At 44.1% G+C, this 22,227-nt stretch overlaps 1 protein-coding gene across 5 annotated transcripts in view; it reads left to right on the top strand.

The window, feature by feature from the left end:
- COL9A2 (collagen type IX alpha 2 chain) overlaps window positions 1-22,227 on the top strand; it is a 78,229-nt gene that overhangs the window by 14,282 nt on the left and 41,720 nt on the right. For all 5 annotated transcript variants that reach the window (XM_087876798.1, XM_034413367.2, XM_087876801.1 and 2 more), the window contains 8 exons: window positions 3,330-3,392; window positions 4,115-4,168; window positions 6,857-6,892; window positions 8,102-8,125; window positions 15,221-15,274; window positions 17,392-17,445; window positions 18,040-18,087; window positions 19,929-19,985. In XM_087876798.1, coding sequence (XP_087732924.1) covers window positions 3,330-3,392; window positions 4,115-4,168; window positions 6,857-6,892; window positions 8,102-8,125; window positions 15,221-15,274; window positions 17,392-17,445; window positions 18,040-18,087; window positions 19,929-19,985 — 390 coding nt within the window. The remainder of the gene's footprint in view (window positions 1-3,329; window positions 3,393-4,114; window positions 4,169-6,856; window positions 6,893-8,101; window positions 8,126-15,220; window positions 15,275-17,391; window positions 17,446-18,039; window positions 18,088-19,928; window positions 19,986-22,227) is intronic.

The raw sequence follows: 22,227 nt of genomic DNA, 5'->3' as shown, positions 1-22,227 counted from the left end.
TGAGTTTGCTTTATTACTATACTGGGGTTTTTTTTATGACCGCTCTGGTCACGTAACAGCTGCTGCAAAAAGGGTTATAAAATCAGGCCAGTCACATGACTGATCCATTTTACGACTGTCCCAACTTACAACTCCCAACGAACAGGCTCCATTACCGTCCTATATCAAGGATTACCTGTACTATAGAGGTAGCCCTTGGCTTGCAACCATTCATTTAGGGACCGTTCAAAGTTACAACGGCATTGAAAAAAAGCGACACAACCAGTTTTCCTGCTTATAACTGTTACAGCATCCCCATGGTCACATGATCAAAATTTGAGCTCTGGGCAACTGACATGTACTTATGACAGTTGCAGTGACCTTGTTCTGCCCCAGCTACGGACCCCAAAGAACACAGCACACACAAAGTTTGTACAAAACTTAATTTACTAAAATAATTCAGTCTTTTTCAATACAAAGGCTGTTAATAAACTTTCTTAACAGCCTACAAGAAACCAAAGATAAAGTAATCACAATCTTACTAAGGTTGGCAGAAAGCCCAGAAGCAATTTGCAGAGAATCCAGACGCGAAGGAGAATGAACTAAAGTTGTTCCCTACAAATTGCTTCAGTCGGCGTTCCTCCTTAAATAGGCTAAAGGAGTGGCCAATTAGCCCCAAGCCTTACTTTTGAGGAGACCTCCTCCTGAGGAGCCACTCCTGCCTTTTGGCCGCTCTGCGCGCCCGTGCATCAAGAAGAGGCTCCTCCTCTTCGTCCTCTTCATTTAAAGGAGCTTCTGGAGGTGAAGGCCCTGGCTGAATCCCCGCCTCTGGCACCACATCTTCTCCAGCCTCCTCATTGTCTGACTCGAGTGCCAGCTGCACAGGCTGCTGGCGCAACACCACACCAGCCTCCTCGCTGTCAGAATCAGCTACAATCCTCACAGGCCACTGACGGGCCACAACAGACCTGGGGTAACGTGATCAACATTTGTAACCTTCCCAGCTGGCTTCCGACAAGCAAAGTCAACGGGGAAACCAGATTTGCTTAATAACTGCATGATTCACTTAGCAACTGTTATGATTTGCTTAACAACTGTGGCAAAAGAGGTCATTAAATGGGGCATAATTGAACTTTCTTACCTCGCAGTGGAAATGTTGGGCTCAGTTGTGGTCATACGTCAAGAACTGCTTGTGCTTTAATTTGAGGACTGTGGGGATTTTGAGCTTTGGACAGTCTAAGTTGCCCTTTCCAGATGGACATTCTCCAGATAAATTATTACTACTAATTCCATCATTCTCACCCAGCATGGCTAAATTCAGGATTGGATGTCCTGACATATCTGGAGCAGTGGTGAAATCCAAATTTTTTTACTACTGGTTCTGTGGGCGTGGCTTGGTGGGCGTGGTGTGGCTTGGTGGGCGTGGCTTGGTAGGTGTGGCTGGGGAAGGATATTTATTTATTTATTTATTTATTTATTTATTTATTTATTTATTTAATTAATTAATTAATTTCTATACCGCCCTTCTCCCGAAGGACTCGGGGCGGTGTACAGCCAATTAAAACATAATATATATACATCAATTTAAAAACCAATTAAAAGTAATAAATAATTTTGGCTCAGAATTAAAACCTAATTAAAACACCCAATTTAAAATCATTCACAAAGATAGCCCAGCCTGGCGGAACAGTAGGGTTTTAAGAGCGCAGCGAAATATACGGAGATCAGAAATCTTACGTATTTCCGGGGGCAGTTCGTTCCAAAGGGCAGGAGCACCCACAGAGAAGACCCTCCCCCTGGGTGTCGCCAGCCGACATAACTTGGCCAATGGCACCCTGAAGAGACCCTCTCTGTGGGAGCGAACTGGCCGGTGGTAGGCTACTGGCGGCAGAAGTCGGTCTCGGATGTACCCAGGCCCTTAGCCATGGAACGCTTTTATGGTGGTAACCAACACCTTGAATCGCACCCGGAAGACCACCGGGAGCCAGTGCAGCTCGCGCAGGAGAGGTGTTACATGGGCATAACGGGTCGCACCCATAACTACCCGCGCGGCCGCATTCTGGACCAGTTGGAGCCTCCGAGTGCTCTTCAAGGGGAGCCCCATGTAGAGAGCATTACAGTAGTCCAGCCGGGAGGTGACAAGGGCATGAGTGACCGTGCGCAAGGCGTCCCGATCCAGGAAGGGTCGCAACTGGCGTATCGGGCGAACCTGATAAAAAGCCCCCCTGGCAACGGCCGTCATATGTTCTTCTAAAGACAGCCGTGCATCCAGGAGGACGCCCAGATTGCGAGCCCTCTCTGTGGAGGGCAGAGATTCACCCCCAATAGTCAGCGATGGTGCCAGCTGACTATATCGGGGCGCCGGAAGCCACAGCCACTCGGTCTTGGAAGGGTTGAATCTGAGCCTATTTCTCCCCATCCAGACCCGCACGGCCTCCAGGCAGCGGGACATTACATCAAGGGCATCGTTGGGGTGGTCTAGGGTGGAGATGTACAGCTGAGTTCATCAGCGTACTATGGACTCTCACTGCAAAACCACGGATGATCTCACCCAGCGGCTTCACATAAATGTTGAACAGAAGGGTCGAGAGGACCAACCCTTGTGGCACCCCCCCAATCGAGGTGTCTCGAGGTCGACCTCTGCCCCCCTGCCAACACAAACTGAGAGCAGTTGCAGAGGAAGGAGGAGAACCACCGTAGCACGGTGCCTCCTATTCCCAACCCCCTCAACCGCTGCAGCATGATACCATGGTCGATGGTATCAAAAGCCGCTGAGAGATCTAATAGGACCAGGACAGAGGAGCAACCCCTGTCCTGAGCCCTCCAGAGGTCATCCACCAATGTGACCAATGCCGTTTCCGTGCTGTACCCCTGTTTGAAGCCCGACTGGTACGGGTCCAAATAAGTAGCTTCATCCAGGTACCGGGAAGTTGTTGTGCCACCACACTCTCAACAACCTTTGCCACAAAGCGAAGATTGGAGACCGGACGATAATTAGCTAAAATAGCCGGGTCCAGGGATGGCTTCTTGAGGAGGGGCCTCACCACCGCCTCTTCCAAGGCGGCAGGAAAGGCACCCTCACTCAAAGAATATTGCAAAATCCCCATTCCCACCCCACTCTGGGGCCAGCCAGAGGTGGTATTTGCTAGTTCTCCGAACTACTCAAAATTTCCACTACCAGTTCTCCAGAACCTGTTAGAACCTGCTGGATTTCACCCCTGATCTGGAGGGCGTTAAATTGAAAAACAATAGCTTAAATCTTTCCAGAAGGCCTAGGTATGAGGCACCTGCTTCTCCTTGAATTTTTTGAAGACTCTTTTTTTAATGTCCCCATCCTTCCTTTGCAATAGGGGGCCAAAGGAGCTCCAGGCCTGCCAGGACCAGATGGAGCCCCAGGAAAACCCGGAATAGATGTGAGTAGTTGCTCAGCCCAAAATCTGAACTGCACTTCAGCATATCTACAGGGCTTTGGGTTCTTATGTAGAATATTATTTTGCTTCATATACCCTGTTTTCCCGAAAGTAAGACATCCCCTGATAATAAGCCCAATCGGGCTTTTGAGCACGTGTTAAAATAAGCCCTCCCCCAAAAAATAACCCCCCTCAAATATTAAAACACAGAGCTGGAAATCAGGTAAGACAGCACGAGGAGCCCCATCTTACTCCATGCACCCCAAAACAATAAGACCTCCCCGAAAATAAGGCCAAGCTCTTATTTCGGGGTTCAAAAAATATAAGACAGGGTCTTATTTTGGGGAAAACATATATTATTATTATTATTATTAATTTAATTTGTATACCGCCCTTCTCCCAGAAGGGACTCAGGGCGGTGAACAGCCAAAATTAAAAAACATACAAATGCAAAAGTTAAGATAATTAAAAGAATTAAATCATTGGCTACCCAAATTTAAAACCCCAAATCCATAAAATTTAAAATATATGCAAACACTTGTTTCCTTTGGATTGTGTTTCATTCCCCATCAAACCTTAATTTGACCCTAGCCGATTCCTTGATCATTCCTGGCTTATCTTCAGGGCTTCAGCCAAGCTTCTGCTTCTCTATGCTAGCTGATACCCTCAAATTGATCCCTTCTTATCCTTTCTCTTACTTCTTCTTCTTCTTTTTTTTTTTGCAGGGCCTCACGGGAGCTAAAGGAGAGCCAGGCCGTGTTGGAAGACTAGGTCCCAAAGTGAGTAACTGTTTTTTTCTGCCTGGGGGAGAGATTTCAATGTATGGAATGGGTTGAAGTCACCAAAGCATCCTTCCTCAGCTTGTTATTTCCCATGTGTTGGGACTGCAACTTCAGATACCCCCCAACCAGCTGTGATCTCACATGGGGGGAGGGGGGCATAGTTTAGGGAAACATATCCCAGGATCCATGATTGACTTCAGTTTTTGATCCTGCTTTCTAATACCATGACTGTTATTACTACTGCTGAAGGATGAATGGGAAAGGTCCCTGTGTCTGTTAGGCATGGAAGAAGAGTTAGGTCATCACTACTACCTGGGACAGGTTGTATCTTCTTCTCCTTGCTGATAATGGCAGATGCAAAAAAAATAATAATAAATAAAATCCAGGCTTCTCAGGTGGTGGCAGATCAGGTTTGGGACCTTGAAGCTGAAGCCTGCATCTGTTCAAGAAATAAGTCTTTGTCCCAAAAGGCAACAGGACGTCCTTGTTTTTCTTAAAAGACATTTCGCTTCTCATTCCATTCTTCTTCAGCTCTGACTGGATGGTGGGGAATGGAAGGATTTATACTCCTTGCAGACAGCTGGTCATTTGAATTCTTTTAGCGAGTTGTTGAGGCCACTTGGAGGTTTATCTGTGTCCTCAGGGTCACCTGAGTGGTGCAAATGGGTGTGGAGCCTTCTTGGAACTGCTGAAAGGACTTGTTGTGGTCTGCCGGTGGCCTGCAGAGCTGGCAGCAGAGTCGGACAGTGAGGAGGCTGGGGAGGAACATAGGCCAGTCCTGGAGGCTGGGGAAGGCTGGGATGAGGTCTCTGCGTCGGAGGAAGAGATGGGGCCAGAGCCATCTGGGAGTTATGCATGGACTCCGGAGCCTCCAGAGTCGGACATCAGCGAGGCAGAGGAACAGGAGGAGTCTGTTCCTAATGCGCGCATGCGCAGAGCTGCCAGAAGGCAAGAACAGTTAAAAGAAAAGGGACGACTCGGGAGTAGGGCTTGGAGATGATTGGCCCCTCCCATAAGACATAAAGGAGGAGCAAAGGCACATGAGCCTTTGCAGAAATAAATGTTGTTCTGTCTGGCCAACTTAAATTCTGCAGCTCCGTTTTGACTCTGTGTTCCGTGTGGCCTTGCAAAGCTAATTGCCAATTAGGTCTTTGGCAGTGTGTCAAGGGAGATAAAGGTGGGTGCTTATCAGCCTTATCCCGAAGGACTGTGGCAAACTACTGTCGGACTCTTTACAACTATTTGGGACTCGTCTGTGAATGAACAGATTGAGAATGAACAGGCTGTGAATGAACATAATTCACAGCCGTTGAAATAAAAAGAGGGTTTTTGGGACTCATTGTGTGCTTTTTACTGTCTCAGGAAGCCTAGGTCAGAACAGTGTTGTAGACTGGAGATAGATGAAGTCATATCCCTGAGAGAGAGCTGTTTAATTTTGACATAGATGGCCTGTTTGATCCCTCTTTCAAAGCAGCGATCCTCTCTGTCCAAAATGTGGACTTTGCTGTCTTCAAAAGGGTGGCTTCTGTCTTTTAAATTTAGAGGGATTGCTGAATCTTGTCCTGATGGGTTTGTTCTCCTGTGTTGTGCCATGCATTTATGAAATGGTTGTTTTTTGGTCTATCTCATCTACAACACAGTCCTTTCAGCAGGTCCAAGAAAGCTCCATACCCATTTGCACGTCTTCAAAGAAAAGAAAAGAAAAACAAGAAAATCCAGTTGCCTCTTGAAAAAAAAAGAATCAACCATGACCTGGATGACCCAAGAATCTCCATAGACAAATAAGTCTTTGGGGAAACCTCTGAAATTGGAAGTTGAATCAAAGTCTTGTTTTGCAGCAGTCCTGCTGCATCAACATAGGGAAGAAAAACAAAAGGCACAGGTACCGTATATGTGGTACCTTGCTCAATAGTAGTAACTGTGAGAGGGATCTCGGAGTCCTAGTGGAAAACCATTTAGATATGAGCCAGCTGTGTGCAGCAGCTGCCAAAAAAGCCAACACAGTTCTGGGCTGCATCAACAGAGAATCATGTGAAATGTTAATACCACTTTATAATGCCTTGGAAAGGCCACACTTGGAATACTGCATCCAGTTTTGGTTGCCACCATGTAAAAAAGATGTTGAGACTCTAGAAAGAGTGTAGAAAAGAGCAACAAAGAGGATTATTGGACTGGAGGCCAAAACATACGAAGAACGGTTGCAGGAACTGGGTATGTCTAGTTTAATGAAGAGAAGGACTAGGGGAGACATGATAGCAGTGTTTCAATATCTCAGCTGCTGCCACAAAGAAGAGGGAGTCAGGCTATTCTCCAAAGCACCTGAGGGCAGGACAAGAAGCAATGGCTGGAAACTAATCAAGGAGAGAAGCATCTTAGAACTAAGGAGAAATTTCCTGATAGTTAGAACAATTAATCAGTGGAACAATTTGACTCCAGAAGTTGTGAATGCTCCAACACTGGAAATTTTTAAGAAGATGTTGGATAACCATTTGTCTGAAGTGGTGTAGGGTTTCCTGCCTGGGCAGAGGGATGGACTAGGAGACCTCCAAGTTCCTTTCCAACTCTGTTATTCTATTCTATTCTATTCTATTCTATTCTATTCTATTCTATTCTATTCTATTCTATTCTATTCTATTCTATTCTATTCTATTCTATTCTATTCTAACATTCTCACTTCTCTTACAGGGCCAGTCTGGACTTCCTGGACCACCGGGGCTTCCAGTAAGTGTCTGCTTTTCTTTGCACATGCTGGGTGAGAAAATACCTCCGTTGTACAGAGTAATGACATATAACTTAAATGCAACTGGGGGGAAATCATGGTTTTCCAAATGTGGCTTGAGTTTTGATCTAGCCAGGGCTTCTCTAGCATAAGCCAAAACCAAGCCTTTGTTTATGATCTTAGATTGTTAACAATGCATCACGCGAGAATGCAAATTTCTCTGAACCCGGAGACAATCAGAATTTTCGGATTGATTTGGCGGTGGAATCTCAGAATGGAGCACTAGAAATGGGCCCAGATTTTTTTTTCAAACACCTTTGGGCCTCAGAACGTTCCAATGGAGGAACCAGAATGGAACCCTAAATTTCTTCTTCTTCTTCTTGTGCCATATCCATCATCGGACTTTGGCGATCATGTTGTCAATCCTATTTTTGTCAACAGCCGCATGAAAAAGTGCTGCTGAGTTTTGTCCAAACCAGTCCCTTAGGTTTTGAAGCCATGATGTTCTTCTTCTGCCTGGACCTCATTTGCCTTCAATCTTTCCCTGGAGGATTAAGTGAAGGATGCCGTATTTTTCTGGGTGTCGCATCCCATGTCCAAAATATTCTAACTTTCTCTTTTTAATGGCTTTGATTATTTCTCTTTGCTTTCCCAGGCGGCTTGTCACCTCCTCATTTGTGATTTTGTTAACCCATCTTATACGTAACAGCCGCCTGTAAATCCACATTTCAAATGCTTCTAGTTTCTTCAAGTGGTTTTCTGTCAGATACCAACTCTCTACTCTGTAGAGCAGGATAGAAAAGATGTAACATCTGACAAGCCTGATTGTGATAAGCCTAAATATCTACTATATGATCCGTATTTAATGCAGAGCCACTGGGCCCAACTCAGATCCCACAGGTGGTCTTAAAAATAAATCATGGGTGGTTGCAGCCAGAAATTAAATTCTTCCCTGCCATAGGTTTTTTTTCCATGATTGGCCATGTCCTGCTGGATGATAGTTTTGAGAGGATTTCTCTAATATGTTCTCAAATTCTAAATGTGCACCATGGTTGAAAAAATTATAATCCCCCAATGCAGTGAATTCTGACTGGAGAAAATCAAGATGTTCTCTAACTCTTGGAAATGTTGGTGCCAGTGCTACAGTGCTTAATTTTTCAGCCGTTGACCTGCATTGAAAAATAACAACCTATTGTATCTGTCTGTTTCAGGGACCTGGATTTCCAGGACCTCCTGTAAGTATGACTTGTGACTTGTTTTTATATTTTTATTTATTTAGTTTGTCAAACATGTACGAGATAACAGGTATAAGTATAAACATGAATATGAACACAGGAAATGGATATGAATAAATGGGGACAGTAGGATAGGGACGGAAGGCACGCTGGTGCTCTTATGTACGCCCCTTACAGACCTCTTAGGAATGGGGTGAGGTCAACAGTAGACAGTCTAAGATTAAAGTTTTTGGGGTTTGGGGAAGAAACCACAGAGTCAGGTAATGCATTCTAGGCATTGACCACTCTGTTGCTGAAGTTGTATTTTCTGCAATCAAGTTTGGAGCGGTTCACCTTAAGTTTGTATCTATTGTGTGCTTGTGTTATTGCAGTTGAAGCTGAAGTAGTCATTGACAGGTAGGACATTGTAGCAGATAATTTTATGAGCTACGCTTAGGTTAGACCGAAGACGGTTTAGTTCTAAGTTGTCCAAGCCCAAAATTTCAAGCCTGGTGGCAGAAGGTATTCTATTGTGAGCAGAGGAGTGGAGGACTCTTCTCGTGAAAGACCTCTGGATTCGCTCAATTGTATTAATGTCCGATCTACAGTGCGGATCCAGGCAGACAAGCTGTATTCGAGAATTGGTCTAGCAAAGGTTTTGTATGCCCTAGTTTGTAGTACAATATTACCGGAGAAGAAGCTTCGCAAGATTAGGTTAACAACTCTTAATGCCTTTTTGGCAATGCTGTTACAATGAGCTCTGCTGGTTAGATCATTTGAGATGTTGGGTTACACTGGTGGTAGGTAGTGTGCTTGATGACAATAAAGAAGAAATTTGCTTGGTTCTCACTTAAATGCAAAATAATCGGATACTCCTGCTGTATCTGGAGTCCATTCATTTGATGACCATTTGAAATTACAACGAATGCTGGAAAATGTGGTTTATTATCAGTCCTTGACTGTTATGGTCATTTGATTAAATGAACCAGGCAGTTGGCAACTAGAATGCATTTATGACAGTTGCCGTATCCCAGAGTCACTTGATCACCATTTGTGATCTTCCCAGCCAGCTTCTGACAAGCAAAGCTAGTGCGGGAAGCTGGACTTGCTTAACGACCGCACAATTCACTTAACAACTGCAGTGATGCGCTTAACAATAGTGGCAAAAAAGGTGGTAAAATCAGGCACAACTCACTTAAAACTGCCTTGGTTGCAGGGGTGAAATGCTCCCAGTTCGGACCGGATCACCTGATCCGGTAGCGATGTCAGTGGGTGGTTCAGAGGACCAGTAGCAAAAATCCCTGCACCCCCCCCCCCACCATGCCCAGCTAAGCTGCGCGATCATCAGAGGCTGTTTTTTTTTACTTTTAAAAGTATTTTTTCTACAACCACTCCGGCCGAAAAAATGCTTTTAAAAGTAAAAAAGAAAAGCCTCTGATGACTGCGGGGCTCAGCCGGGATCATCAGAGGCTTTTAAAAGCATTTTTTTCTGCAACCACTTTGGCCGAAGAGGTTGTAGGAAAAAAAATGCTTTAAAAAGCCTCTGGCGATCCTGGCTGAGTTGCCTGATCGTCAGAGGCTTCTAAAAGCATTTTTTCGGCCGGAGTGGTTGTAGAAAAAATACTTTTAAAAGTTAAACAAAAAAAAAGTTGGCCACGCCCACCCAGTCACATTACCCACCACCACCAAGCCACACCCACAGAACCGGTAGTAACAAATTTTACATTTCATCACTGCTTGGTTGACAGTGGAAATTCTGAGCCCATTTGTAGCCATAAGTCAAGGACTATCAGTATTCAGAGCCAGAAATTGAATAAGAAGGAGATGTAATCCAATCAATGCAGCAAGTACAGATAGTCCTCAACTGAGCCCAAAATTTCTCTTGCTAAATGTGACATTTGCTAAGTGAGTTCCCCCCTCCCCATTTTATGACCTTTCTTGCCACATGTGTGGCAATTGTTAAGTTGGTAGCACGGTTGTTAAATGAATCTGGCTTCCCCCACTGACTTTGCTCATCAGAAGGTCACAAAAGATGATCACATGACCCCGGCCAGAGGTGGGCTGCTGGGGGTTCGCAGGGGTTCGAGAGAACCTCTAGCTAAGATTCTGTGCAGTTCAGAAAACCCCCAATCCCACTCCTGGCTGGCCCCGCCCACCCCACCCGGCCCCTCCCAGGAGTCCCCACACGGCCCGTTTTGGATGCAGGTAAGTGCAGGGCGCATGTGGAGGCTCGGAGGGCAAAAAAAGGGCCTACCGGAAGTTTAGGAAGGCTGGAAACGGGCCTGTTTCTGGCCTCAGAGGGCCTCCGGAGCGTGGGGAGGCCGTTTTCACCCTCCCAGAGGCTCAAGAAAAGACTGCAGCCTGGGGAGGGCAAAAACACCCTCCCTGCCGTGTTGCAGGAGGCCGAATAGCCACACCCACCATGGCCACTCTCACCCAGCAACTGGGCAGAGAACCCCTTGCTAAAATTTTTGAAGCCCACCCCTGACCCCGGTGCACTGCAACTGTCATAAATATGAGTCATTTGCCAAGCATCTAAATTTTGATTGTCTGACCGTGGGGGATGCTGCAATGATCCTAACTCTGAAAAACGGTCATAACTCATTCTTTTTTCAGTGCCATTGTAAATTCGAACGGTCACTAAGCGAAATGCTGTAAGTCAAGGACTACCTGTAGTCAAACTGATTTCATGCATGGAATCAATTTGGCGTCCTGCACGTGTGCAATCTTTCTCTTTTTTACAATTGGAATATGATGTTTTGAAATCAAAGCAAGGGAGATTTGCAAATCTGCGTGCCTTCTGGAGGAGTCAAACTATTCTCCAAAGCACCTGAGGGCAGGACAAGAAGCAATGGGTGGAAACTAATCAAGGAGAGGAACAACTTAGAACTAAGGAGAAATTTCCTGATACTTAGAACAATTAATCAGTGGAACAACTTGCCTGCAGAAGTTGTGAATGCTCCAACACTGGAAGTTTTTAAGAAGAGATTGGATAACCATTTGTCTGAAGTGGTGTAGGGTTTCCTGCCTAAGCAGGGGGTTGGACTAGAAAACCTCCAAGGTCCCTTCCAACTCTGTTATTCTAAATTCTTTTAACAAAGAATGGGAGGAAAAGTGCTTTCTTTTCTGCCTGAGATTTTAGGCAGCTTATTAGTCACGTCGACAATCTGATTCAGCATCAGAGGATTTGGTATATGCTGCTAACTGCCCAGAACTTTGCTGACCCAGGCAGAATCTGGTGCTCTTGGCTGATGATCAGAAGCTGAAGTAGCAAACCAGGTGATTGCCCCGCTCTTCCCTGTACAAAAGGAGCACACAGTGATTTTTTTAAAAAAGATACTTTCCAATTTTTAAAAGAAGTTAATAGGAGGTCAGCAAAACACACCCGCAGTCTCACAAAGTTTTTTCTTTCCAACCGTGCCTTTCGGCAGCACTGCAAGTATTCCTTAACTTACGACTGCAATGGGGCCTGCCCATTACGATCACGGTTGCGAAGTGTGACCGATTCAACTTCATGATCTTTTTTTTTTTTTTTGCAGCAGTCATTTGGTTGTTCAGTGAATCTGCAATCGTTAATTGAACGCCGCAATTATTTAGCAAAAACATTGTAAACTGCAGTCCTGTGACTGCTGGATGCTACAAATGGCCATAAATTTCAATTTCTACCCTCAAAATGATTCTATAGGGCACCGCACATCAGAACAACTAGACCAGTGGTCTGCAACCTTAAACACTCAAAGAGCCATTTGGACCCAGAGAAAAGAAAACATCGGGAGACACAAAACCCGTCCCGTGCCTGACTATTTCTTGAGCGGCCACAAAACTAGCCTACGTAGTTGAATTAAGCCTTCTGTTTTCTTCTGAAACTTTTCTTTTCTTGGATTTATCCATGGTTGGCCTACCGGGGGTTGAAAAGCTCAATAAATCGTATACCGGAGGGTGTCACACTTTGGCGGTTGTGATGCATATTTTGAGTGATAGGGAGCTGCAGCAGAGGGATGAAAGAGCCACATGCGGCTCCAGAGCCGCAGGTTGCTGACCCCTGAACTAGACCCAAGGACAGTTTTGTCCCCCAAGCCATCACTCTGCTAAACAACTAATTCCCACAACACTATCTAGAGAGGCAGTATTACCATCACTGTTGATCTGTCCCCATCCACACACACACACAAACACAGCCAGCCGAGGGTTAAGGAAACACTTTGGCACACACCCAGGTCTTTATCTCCAACTTGGCAGCGATTTACACACCGTCTGCCAAGTGCATTTATTTCCACAAAACAGAAAGATAAAATACTTAGCGTACAAAAGTCCAATCAGAATAATATTTCTCTCAGCAGTTTCCGGACGAGGCTTTAGTGACTATCCAAGGTTTACTTTTGTTCGTCACAGGGATTGCTGGCCACCATCCTCTATTATATAGTCTCTGGGGTGTGGTCCAGTGACTCAGTTCTAATCCCTAGCACGCCTCCTGAGCTGCTGCAATCGTTTATCACGCCTTTGGAGGCGTGCGTGCAGGAATGACGTCTCTCCCTCACTCTCATCCGAGCCACCTGTCTCCCTGCTAATCTCCTCTCCCTCGGCCGGCACCTGAGGCAGTGCCAGAGGGGAGGGGCCTGGAGAGGGAGGCCTGGCTGACTTCTCTTCCTCATGCTCGGAGCTTTCTTCCTCCGATGGGACAGGCTCAGAGGGCGGGGCCACAACAACTGTTCTCATATTCCCTATCTCCTTAATCTTTTTATGGCTATAACTTTGTTGCTTGTATCTTACGATTTATATTGTTTACTTAGTATCCTAGTATGATTTATGTTGATCGCTTATTTAGTATCCATGACTTATCACTAAGTGTTGTATCTAATGTTTTATGATGGATGTATTTTTACAATGACTGTGATAATGGTCCATCACTTATTGCTTGTATGTACACTGAGAGCTTATGCACCAGAGACAAATTCCTTGTGTGTCTAATCACACTTGGCCAATAAAGAATTCTATTCTATTCTATTCTAAATACGGGCTGGTTGCTAAGCACCCAAAAATGCAATCATGTGGGAGGGGGGAGCAGCCATCAGAAATTGAGAACCAGTCCGTAAGCACTGTCAGCATTCCAGAAAAACCCCAACTCCAATTAAAGACGCGGAAGCAAACATTTTCCAAAGTTCTCTCTCTCTCTCTTTTTTTTTTAATTTGATTTATATGTCGCCCTTCTCCGGAGACTCAGGGCGTCTTACAATGTGCTCAGCAATAGCCTTCATTCTTTTGTATATTTATATAAAGTCAGCTTATTGCCCCCATAAACTGGGTCCTCAATTTACCTACCTTAGAAAGGATGGAAGGCTGAGTCAACCTTGAGCCTTGGCGAGATTCGAACCTGTGGTAATTGCAGGCAGCTGGTCTTAATAACCAGCTTAATAACAGGATGCCTTAGACCACTGTACTACCAAGGCTCTTTACTAGAATAGGCAAACTGGCACATCTGGGAAAACCCAAATCTGAAAAGCCCGGGTTTTCCTTTAGTAAGTCAAAGCTCCCAAAATCATCCCTTTTTCCACCCAGTCAGTCACATTTTTTAAAAAATTTGATTTATATGCCGCTCTTCTCTGGAAACTCAGGACGGCTTACAATGCATTAAGCAATAGCCTTCATACTTTTGTATATATTTTATACAAAGTCAGTTTACTGCCCCCACAATCTGGGTCCTCATTTCACCTACCTTTGAAAGGATGGAAGGCTGAGTTAACCTTGAGCCTGGTGAGATTTGAACTTGCAGTAATTGCAGGCAGCTGATGTTAATAACAGTGCTTTAGTCTGCTGCGCTACCAGGGCTTCAATCAACATCCATTCCATCCCGATCCAGCTCCTGGACCACTCCTTCTCCAGATGCTGGATCGCCCTGATCTTGACCGACAGGAAGAATGCTATTATGTCTACTAACATCCCTCTCCTTAATCCCCCCTCCTACTTTCCCACATATGAGAAGGTGGCAGCATTGGAGTTTCCGGCCTAATATGGCTTCCAAAGCTGACAAGCACCTTTTGGCATCAAGTCAAGGACTATCTGTAGAATATATTTTTGGGATGGTAAATTGCTGTTTTATGACAGGCTGTAAATAAGCAAGTCTCCCATCAGAGGTGAAATGCTCCCGGTTTGGCCCAGTTCGGCCGAACCGGTAGCAATGGTGGCATGAGGCTCCACCCACCCACCCAGTTGTCATTACTTCCTGGTTTTAACCAGGAAGTAACCTGTTTTTTACCCTCTGCGCATGCACCGAAGGGTTTGTGCATGCGCAGAGGGTCCACGCACGCACGTGACACGCACAGGCGGTGTGTGCACTTCCGAACTGGTTGGGAAGGTAAGTAGATTTCACCCATGTCTCCCATGGATGGATGTCAGCAAGGGGGCAAGTGGCAAAGCTTATACCATGACACTGATTCTCCCTGTCCTTAGAATCATAGAGCTGGAAGAGACCTCAGGGGTATTCTAGTCCAACCTTCTGCTGAAAGCAGGAGCCTTACACACCATCCCAGTCAAGTGATTGTCCAGTCTACACCCTGCAATGATGTTAGGGCAGGATCAAGATTTGCATAATGAAACCACAACATGGCTTTTGCCATATTTCTCCCAGGGCAGCCATTGTGGGGATATATTTGCTACATACTTTGACGTGCTCCTGGCCCAAACGATTTCGTGTCCCTGTTATAGATATGCATTATCATAAGGCAAGGTTGGTTTTGAAGGATCATTGCTGAGCAACACAGAATCTGGCTAGCATGTAGAAATTTACAGCATCTGCTCCTGCCTCTCCAGGTAGGACCAAGAAAGATATCATACTGAAACTCTCAAGAATTATTAGGCTAAGTGATATGAAGCTCTGATATGATATAAGGCGGTTTTCAGTCTTCCTATCAGCCAGAAGAAGAGACATCTAGTCTTAGTTTTGAAGAGCTTCCAAAGCTTGGTTTTTTAACCAAGCAAATCTTTTCTGCAAAGGAGGAAGTCTAGCTCAGTCTGCATGGTGAAATAAATCCTCCTTAGTGTCCTTCATTCTCTTATTCTTTCATCTAGAATGCATATGGTGAAAATAAAAAACCCTCCCTTTCTCTTTTCATGTCTCAGGGCCCCCCAGGTCAAGTTGGACTTCCTGGAGAAATGGGACCTTTGGGACTTAAGGTAAGGGTTCAGTTGAGATGTATACCTATTTCTTGAGGTTACTGACTTGTCTAAAAGTGTTCTGGAATCAGTTCCTGGGTACACATTGCAGAACGGTGATATGACGAGGGTCCTTATAGGAAAAAAGAAAGATGAATATAGGGTGAATGGATGGATAGATGCAATATTGGAGGAATGGATGGATGGATGGATACAATATTGATGGATGGATGGACGAATACTGGATATTGGATGGATGGAGTGATGTATAGATCAGTGATGGCTAACCTTTTTGCTGTCGTGTGCCAAAAGCGGGGGGAGTGCGGGGGAGTCATGCACGCATGTGCCCACACCCATACTTAAATGCCCCCCATGCCCCACCCTCCCACGCATGTGTGCACAATCCCCCCGCGCTCCCCCCACTTTTGGCACACGACAGCAAAAAGGTTACTGGTGGGCCTGGTAGGCCCGTTTTTCGCTCTCCTCAGCCTCCAGAGGCTTTCTTGGAGCCTGGGGAGGGCGAAAACAGCCTTCCCCACCCCCGGAGGCCCTCTGGAGTCTGGAAACGGCCCATTTCCCAACTTCTGGTAGGCCCGGAAGGCCTGAAAATCAGTTGGCCGGTGCATGTATGCGCGCTGGAGCTGAGCTAGGGCAAGGCTCGCGTGCCCACAGATATGGCTCGGCCTGCCACCTGTGGCAGGCATGCCATAGGTTCACCATCACGGGTATAGATGGAGGAATTGAGGGATGAGTGGATATGATATTGGATGTATGGAGAGAGAGAGAGAGGGAAGATGGATACAATATTGATGGAAGGATGGACGGATACTGGATATTGGATGGATGGAGTGATGTATAGATGGAGGAATTGAGGGATGAGTGGTTATGATATTGAATGGATGGATGGTGGCCATTCAGAACTTCCCTGGAGCTCTTCATTGGACAGCATGTTCCAGGCAGAAAAGCAAAGTTTGCCAGAATGAGAGAACAAACAAAGAAGACCTCTCCTTCCAATTTCCCAAGTCTTTTTAGCCATGAAATTTAAAGTTGGTCTTAAGGTGGACATTATCAGCCTCAATGTCTTATTCCATGGTGGATTATTGCCCATGCCTGATTATGTTGAACAGAGGTAACAATAATGATGGCCAATGTACTTCGTTCCAGGTCTGGAAGTAGGTTTACTTGCTTTTTATCTGTAGACAAGATATATGCATCATGACACATGTATCACGATATTTGTAGAAATTGTCCAGGAAATACTGTAAATAAAAAATAAGCTGATACAAAAATGTAATCTGGAGGCAACATGTATATTGAACCTATATATAACCAGATTTTATATACTGTATAGTTACTGCCACCATTAGATTTTATATATAGTTACCGCCACCATATGGCTGAGGATACTTGCATCTTTGAGACTAACTCAACAAATAAGGAGAAAGGGAATGAAAGATTTGGCAAGAGATCCAAATTAGAAATTAAAAAATGAAAGCTGCCCAATTTCTCCCTTTCTTTTCCTAGGATCAGGACTATGCATGCTAAATGAGTCAAATTAAATTAGATAATGCAAATCTTGTGTTCAGAATGCGTTGGATCTGCATCCTACATAATTTACATCCTCAGTTTTAGTATCCTAAAAATAAATATTGCACAAGTTATTCTGTTGTATTTTAAAATAAACCAACCATTTGGCAAAACATTGCTCCATTTTGGGCAGAAGGAGGCAAAAATAAAGTAGAATTGAAGACTGGCCCCAGAAATCATTCTTTTCCCACTCCAAATTGCCTAATAATTCCATTTTTCCTTCCTTGTCTTTTTTATCTCTTCATTCTCTGCTTCCTTGACTATCTGCTTCACTGTATGGCTTACCTAACTCAGGTGGCAATAGGAGAGCCATACTAAGCAGTATGTCTCAACCTTGGCAACCTTAAGATGGTGGACTTCAACGCTCAACCTTCATCCTTGCCAAGGTTGAAAAATGATGATTTTAAGAATTGTGGATATCACTCCTGATGCCCATTCTTAAAGACTGTGGATGCTCACAATGGAAGTCTTGCTGGAGAAGTCGTGGATGGTAGACTGTCTTTTGGACTTTGCTGCTGGAATGGTTTTGTGATTCTTCTTGTGTTTTTTAGGGGGAACGTGGACCAGATGGACCACAAGGGCCTCCAGGACCTCCTGGAAAACCAGTAAGTTCTTGTCAAGCTCCAAAAACCAAGAAAGGCACAGTGAGGTCCTTCCAAGCAGATTACTTTATTGTTCCTCACCCATAGACAGAATCTTGATAAACTAAAGCATGCTAGCACCTCCTAAAAGCATATACCCTGGGAGCTATCAGGGAGAAGCCATCTTCACCCTCTTTCACACAAGCTATCTGAACTGAGTTGTCTCTTGCTCCTCTGGAATGCAGCCCCTCCCTCCTGGGAATCCAGACTACATTCCATCACAGCTCTGTTGCTACTGATTTTGGTGCTTTACACAGTAGTATGAGGGTGAGTCATTTATAGATTTGAGAGTAATATCTAGTGAACAACTCAAATATCAGCACCTGTGATATATACGAGAACTGAATTCAGTTTTAAGCAGGCATGCTCATTCTTATTTCTGTTTGGTCTGAAAATGGTTTATCAACATAAATGTGCATATCCTTCAGTTACTTCAGGGGAAGCTTTCACCATTAAACGACTGTGTCTCAGGTGTGGGAAAATGAAAAGTAACTCCCCCCCTTTTTTTTACAAGTGAGAGAATGTTTTACATTTTTATGCTTTTTCATGTTTTCCAAGGGCCCAATTGGTCGTATCCAAGGAGCCGAAGGCAGTGCTGATTTTGTGGTAAGAAGGACTGCGTTTAATTCCCATTTCAAAACAAAGACATTTCAAACAATGTCTTAGGCTAGTTGGAAAAAAGTAGGATGCAAAGAAACCCTTTCTTCTCTTCCCATGGTTGGTTTTTCTTGCACTTCATGATTGTTATTAAGACTTTCATTTTTCAAAGCATTACCATACTAGATGTTCAACAAACTTCGCTGACCTTTATTTGAGGCTAGCAAATATCCTGAAGAGGGATGTGGTGGCTCAGTGGCTAAGATGCTAAGCTTGTCGATTGAAAAGTCGGCAGTTCAGCGGTTCGAATCCCTAGTGCCAACGGGGGTGAGCTCCTTTTCCTTGTCCCAGCTTCTGCCAGCCTAGGAGTCCGAAAGCATGTAAAAAAAATACAAGTAGAAAAATAGGGATCACTTTTGGTGGGAAGGTAACAGCGTTCTGTGCACCTTTGGCATTGAGTCATGCTGGCCACATGACCACGGAGACATCTTCGGGCAGCGCTGGCTGTTCAGCTTTGAAATGGAGATGAGCATCGCCCCCTAGAGTTGGGAACAATTAGCACATATGTGCAAGGGGAACCTTTACCTTTACCTTTAATATCCTGAACCAGTCACAGGCTATAATATTTGGAACATAAATTGCATAATATACTTATGTAGCTTTCATCGGTTTGAGTTCACATTCACACTTTAATAGAAGGAAAATTAAGGTGGGGGAGGAAAAAAGAGAGCACAATCAGACTTGCAAGTCTGTGTTATTTTAGTCTTTCTCAATAAAAATAGTTTCAACCCTTACGTGGAGTTGATTTCCAGGATTGGTCTACCTGGTGAGGGCGAGATCAGTCTTGCTTGTTTGATTGTGCCATATCTCCTCCCCCTTGTTATATTTCTGTGAATTAGAGAAGTGCCTTTCTAAGCCTCTTTGGTATGTTATGTTTCCTGTTTATTGTGGACTTAAATATGCTTCACCCCTCCTTGCTTCAGTAACGGATCTTATATATTTCCTGTTGCCTTCCTTAGCTCTACAAAATAGGTTACTAGGTCAATTAAACTTGCAGTCTAATTCAGTGTCCTTTAGGTTCTTCTGGTCCAAGATTCTTTCCTTTTCAGTAACATAAAGCCAGTGAATTCCCCAATCACCCAGAATGATATCTATATAAGGTTCCAACATTTTCATCTTAGTTGAACATCTTAGGCAACCAAGCCATTGGTGTTTTGGAGGACTGGCTAGATTTTATTACCGGCTTCTTCCCTCCCCTCCCCTCCCCTTCTTTTCCCTCTCCCTCCTTCTCTTTCTTTCTTTTTCTTTCTTTCCCTCCCTCCCTCCCTCCCTCTCCTCCCTTCCTTCTTCCACTATTCCTTCCTCCATTCACCCAGACACTTTTCTTCCTCCCTCCTTTCACCTTCTTTCCCCCAAACCAGTGGTGAAATCCATTTTTTTCACTACCTGTTCTGTGGGCGTGGCTTGGTGGGTGTGGCAGGGGAAGGATACTGCAAAATCTCCATTCCCACCCCATTCCAGGGGAAAGATACTGAAAAATCCCCATTCCCACCCCACTCGGGGACTAGTCAGAGGTGGTATTTGCTGATTCTCTGAACTACTCAAAATTTTCACTACCGTTTTTTTGAACTGCTCAAATTTTCCGCTACCGGTTCTCCAGAATCTGTCAGAACCTGCTGGGTTTCACCCCTGCCCCAATCCCTTCTATTTTTTCTTATCCTTCCTTCCCTCCCTTCCTATTTCTATAGCCATCCAGCTCAACCAACTGACTCTTGCAGTTATTGCTATCCAAATTGCTACTTGGATTAAAGAGATTCTTCTTTTCCCCCCTTTTCCTTCATGACCTGCAGTGTCCAACCAACTGCCCACCTGGACTCAAGGGACCTCCGGGTTTACAGGGGTTGAAGGTAAGGATTACTCTGCTCCATGATCTGTGAAGATTGCTTTGTTAGCGATAATTGCCATACAACTTTAGAATCATGAATGAGTTTCTCTAGGTTAAGCACCCATGGATGTCACATTGGCTAATCTTAATTAGCTCCCACCCCTAATTCTGACTCTTGGAACAGCGGGAAATATTAATCGTCGTTATTGAAACTGCCAGTAATATAGATTAGCATTTCCTGCTGTTCCAAGAGTTAGCAGAAAAATCTGGCTATATGATGTTGGAAACAAGCAAGGGGCATTAGTTAATTTTATTAGTACTGTATTGTTTAGGTAGATAGATAAATAGATGGACAGACAGATAGATACTTTTTTATTGAAACTTTTAAACAAGATAAGAACTAATACAAACTAATATAACATAAGGAAGAAGAAAGAAAGAAAAGGCAAAACATGCAAGAAAACAAGAAAAAACAGAGATGGATAGGGAAAGAAGAAAAGGGAAAAATGGGGACAAAAAAAAAAACACATTAAAACGTGGCTTCCAATATTTTTCATAGCAGTTATAAGAAGAAATATATTTTAACCTCTCTCTCTAAGGTTACATCGTGACTCTCTTCTTTCCAAAATCTACCTTGTCTCATCTTCAAAACCATAAATCACAAGTTCATTTTTTTTCCACTTTTACGCAAAATGTCCATAAGAGGCTCCCAGTCACCAGTAAATGTAGAAAATGCCTTCTCTCTGATCAAAGAAATCAAGTTTAATTTTATTAGTATCGTATTGTGCAGGAGACGAAAACTGAATGACGGAACCTTTTCCTTGTCATATAACTCTTTCTATCCTCTTTCACTATTCCTCGCTAAAGGTCAGTTTCCATTCTGATTAAAGGGGCTCTGCCTAGCTTTATTTTTGTATTTTTATTTGTTTCTATATTTTTATTTCCTTATCTGTTTCTATATCACATTTAGAAACTGCCAGTCTCCCTCACAGAACAACTCTGGGCAGTGTGCAAGTAGGCATAAAAATGAAAGCTATATATCAGAGGTCTTCAAACTTGGCAGCTTTAATTCTGGGAGTTGAAGTCCACAAGTCTTAAAGCTGCCAAGTTTGAAGACCTCTGCTATATATAAATATTATACTAGACAGCAGTTAAAAGAAGTACAGGTAATCCTCAACGTACGACCACAACTGAGCCCAGAATTGATGTTGCTAAGTGAGAAATTTGTTGAGTGAGCTTTGTCCCACTTTACTTGCCACGTTTGCTAAGTCAATCACTGCAATTGTTCAATTAGTAACACAGTTGCTAAGTGAAACTGGTTTCCCCACTGACTTTGCAAAAAGGGATCACGTGACCCTGGGACATTGCAACCGTCATAAACGTGAGTCAGTGGTCAAGAGCCTGGATCAACAGACAGAAGCACTGTAATTTAACACCAGCTGTCTGCAATTACTGTAAGTTCGAATCTCGCCAGGCTTAAGGTTAACTCAGCCTTCCATCCTTTCTAAGGTAGGTAAAATGAGGACCCAGTTTGTGGGGACAATAAGCTGACTTTGTATAAAATATACAAAAGTATGAAGGCTATTGCTCAGCACATTGTAAACCGCCCTGAGTCTCCGGAGAAGGGTGGCATATAAAATCAAATTAAAAAAAAAAAAAAGTATCCGAATGTAAATCACGCGACCGTGGGGATGCTACAAGGGTCATAAGTGTGAAAAATGATCACTTTTTTCAGTGCTGTTGTAACTTTGAATGGCCACTAAACGAACTGTTGTAAGTCGAGGACTACCTGTCTAAAATAATTGTAAAAGTGGGGGAGGCCTGCAAGCAGCTCCAAGGAGGCCTTCTAGTCCAGGGGTCAGCAATCTGTGGCTCTGAAGCCGGATGTGGTTCTTTCAGCTCTGCTGCGGCTCCCTGTCACTCAAAATATGCATCACAACCGCCAATGTGCGACATACGCAGGCACACGATTTATTGAATTTTTCAACACCTGGTAGGCCAACCATGAATAAATCCAAGAAAAGAAAAGTTTCAGAAGAAAACAGAACATTTAAATCAACTACATATGCTAGTTTTGTGGCCGCTCAAGAAATAGTCAGGCACGGGACGGGTTTTGTGGCTCCCGGTGTTTTCTTTTCTGTAGGAAACGGGTCCAAATGGCTCTTAGTGTTTAAGGTTGCAGTCCCCTGTTCTAGTCCAATTCTCTACTCAAGCAGGAAACTTATACCATTTCAGACATATGGTTGTCCAATCTCTTCTTAAAA

The sequence above is a fragment of the Pantherophis guttatus genome, chromosome 10 (genome assembly GCF_059756535.1).
Source record: "Pantherophis guttatus breed Tessera chromosome 10, ASM5975653v1, whole genome shotgun sequence".
In the NCBI taxonomy this organism is placed as follows: Eukaryota; Metazoa; Chordata; class Lepidosauria; order Squamata; family Colubridae; genus Pantherophis; species Pantherophis guttatus.
This window is presented reverse-complemented; position numbering and strand designations above follow the sequence as displayed.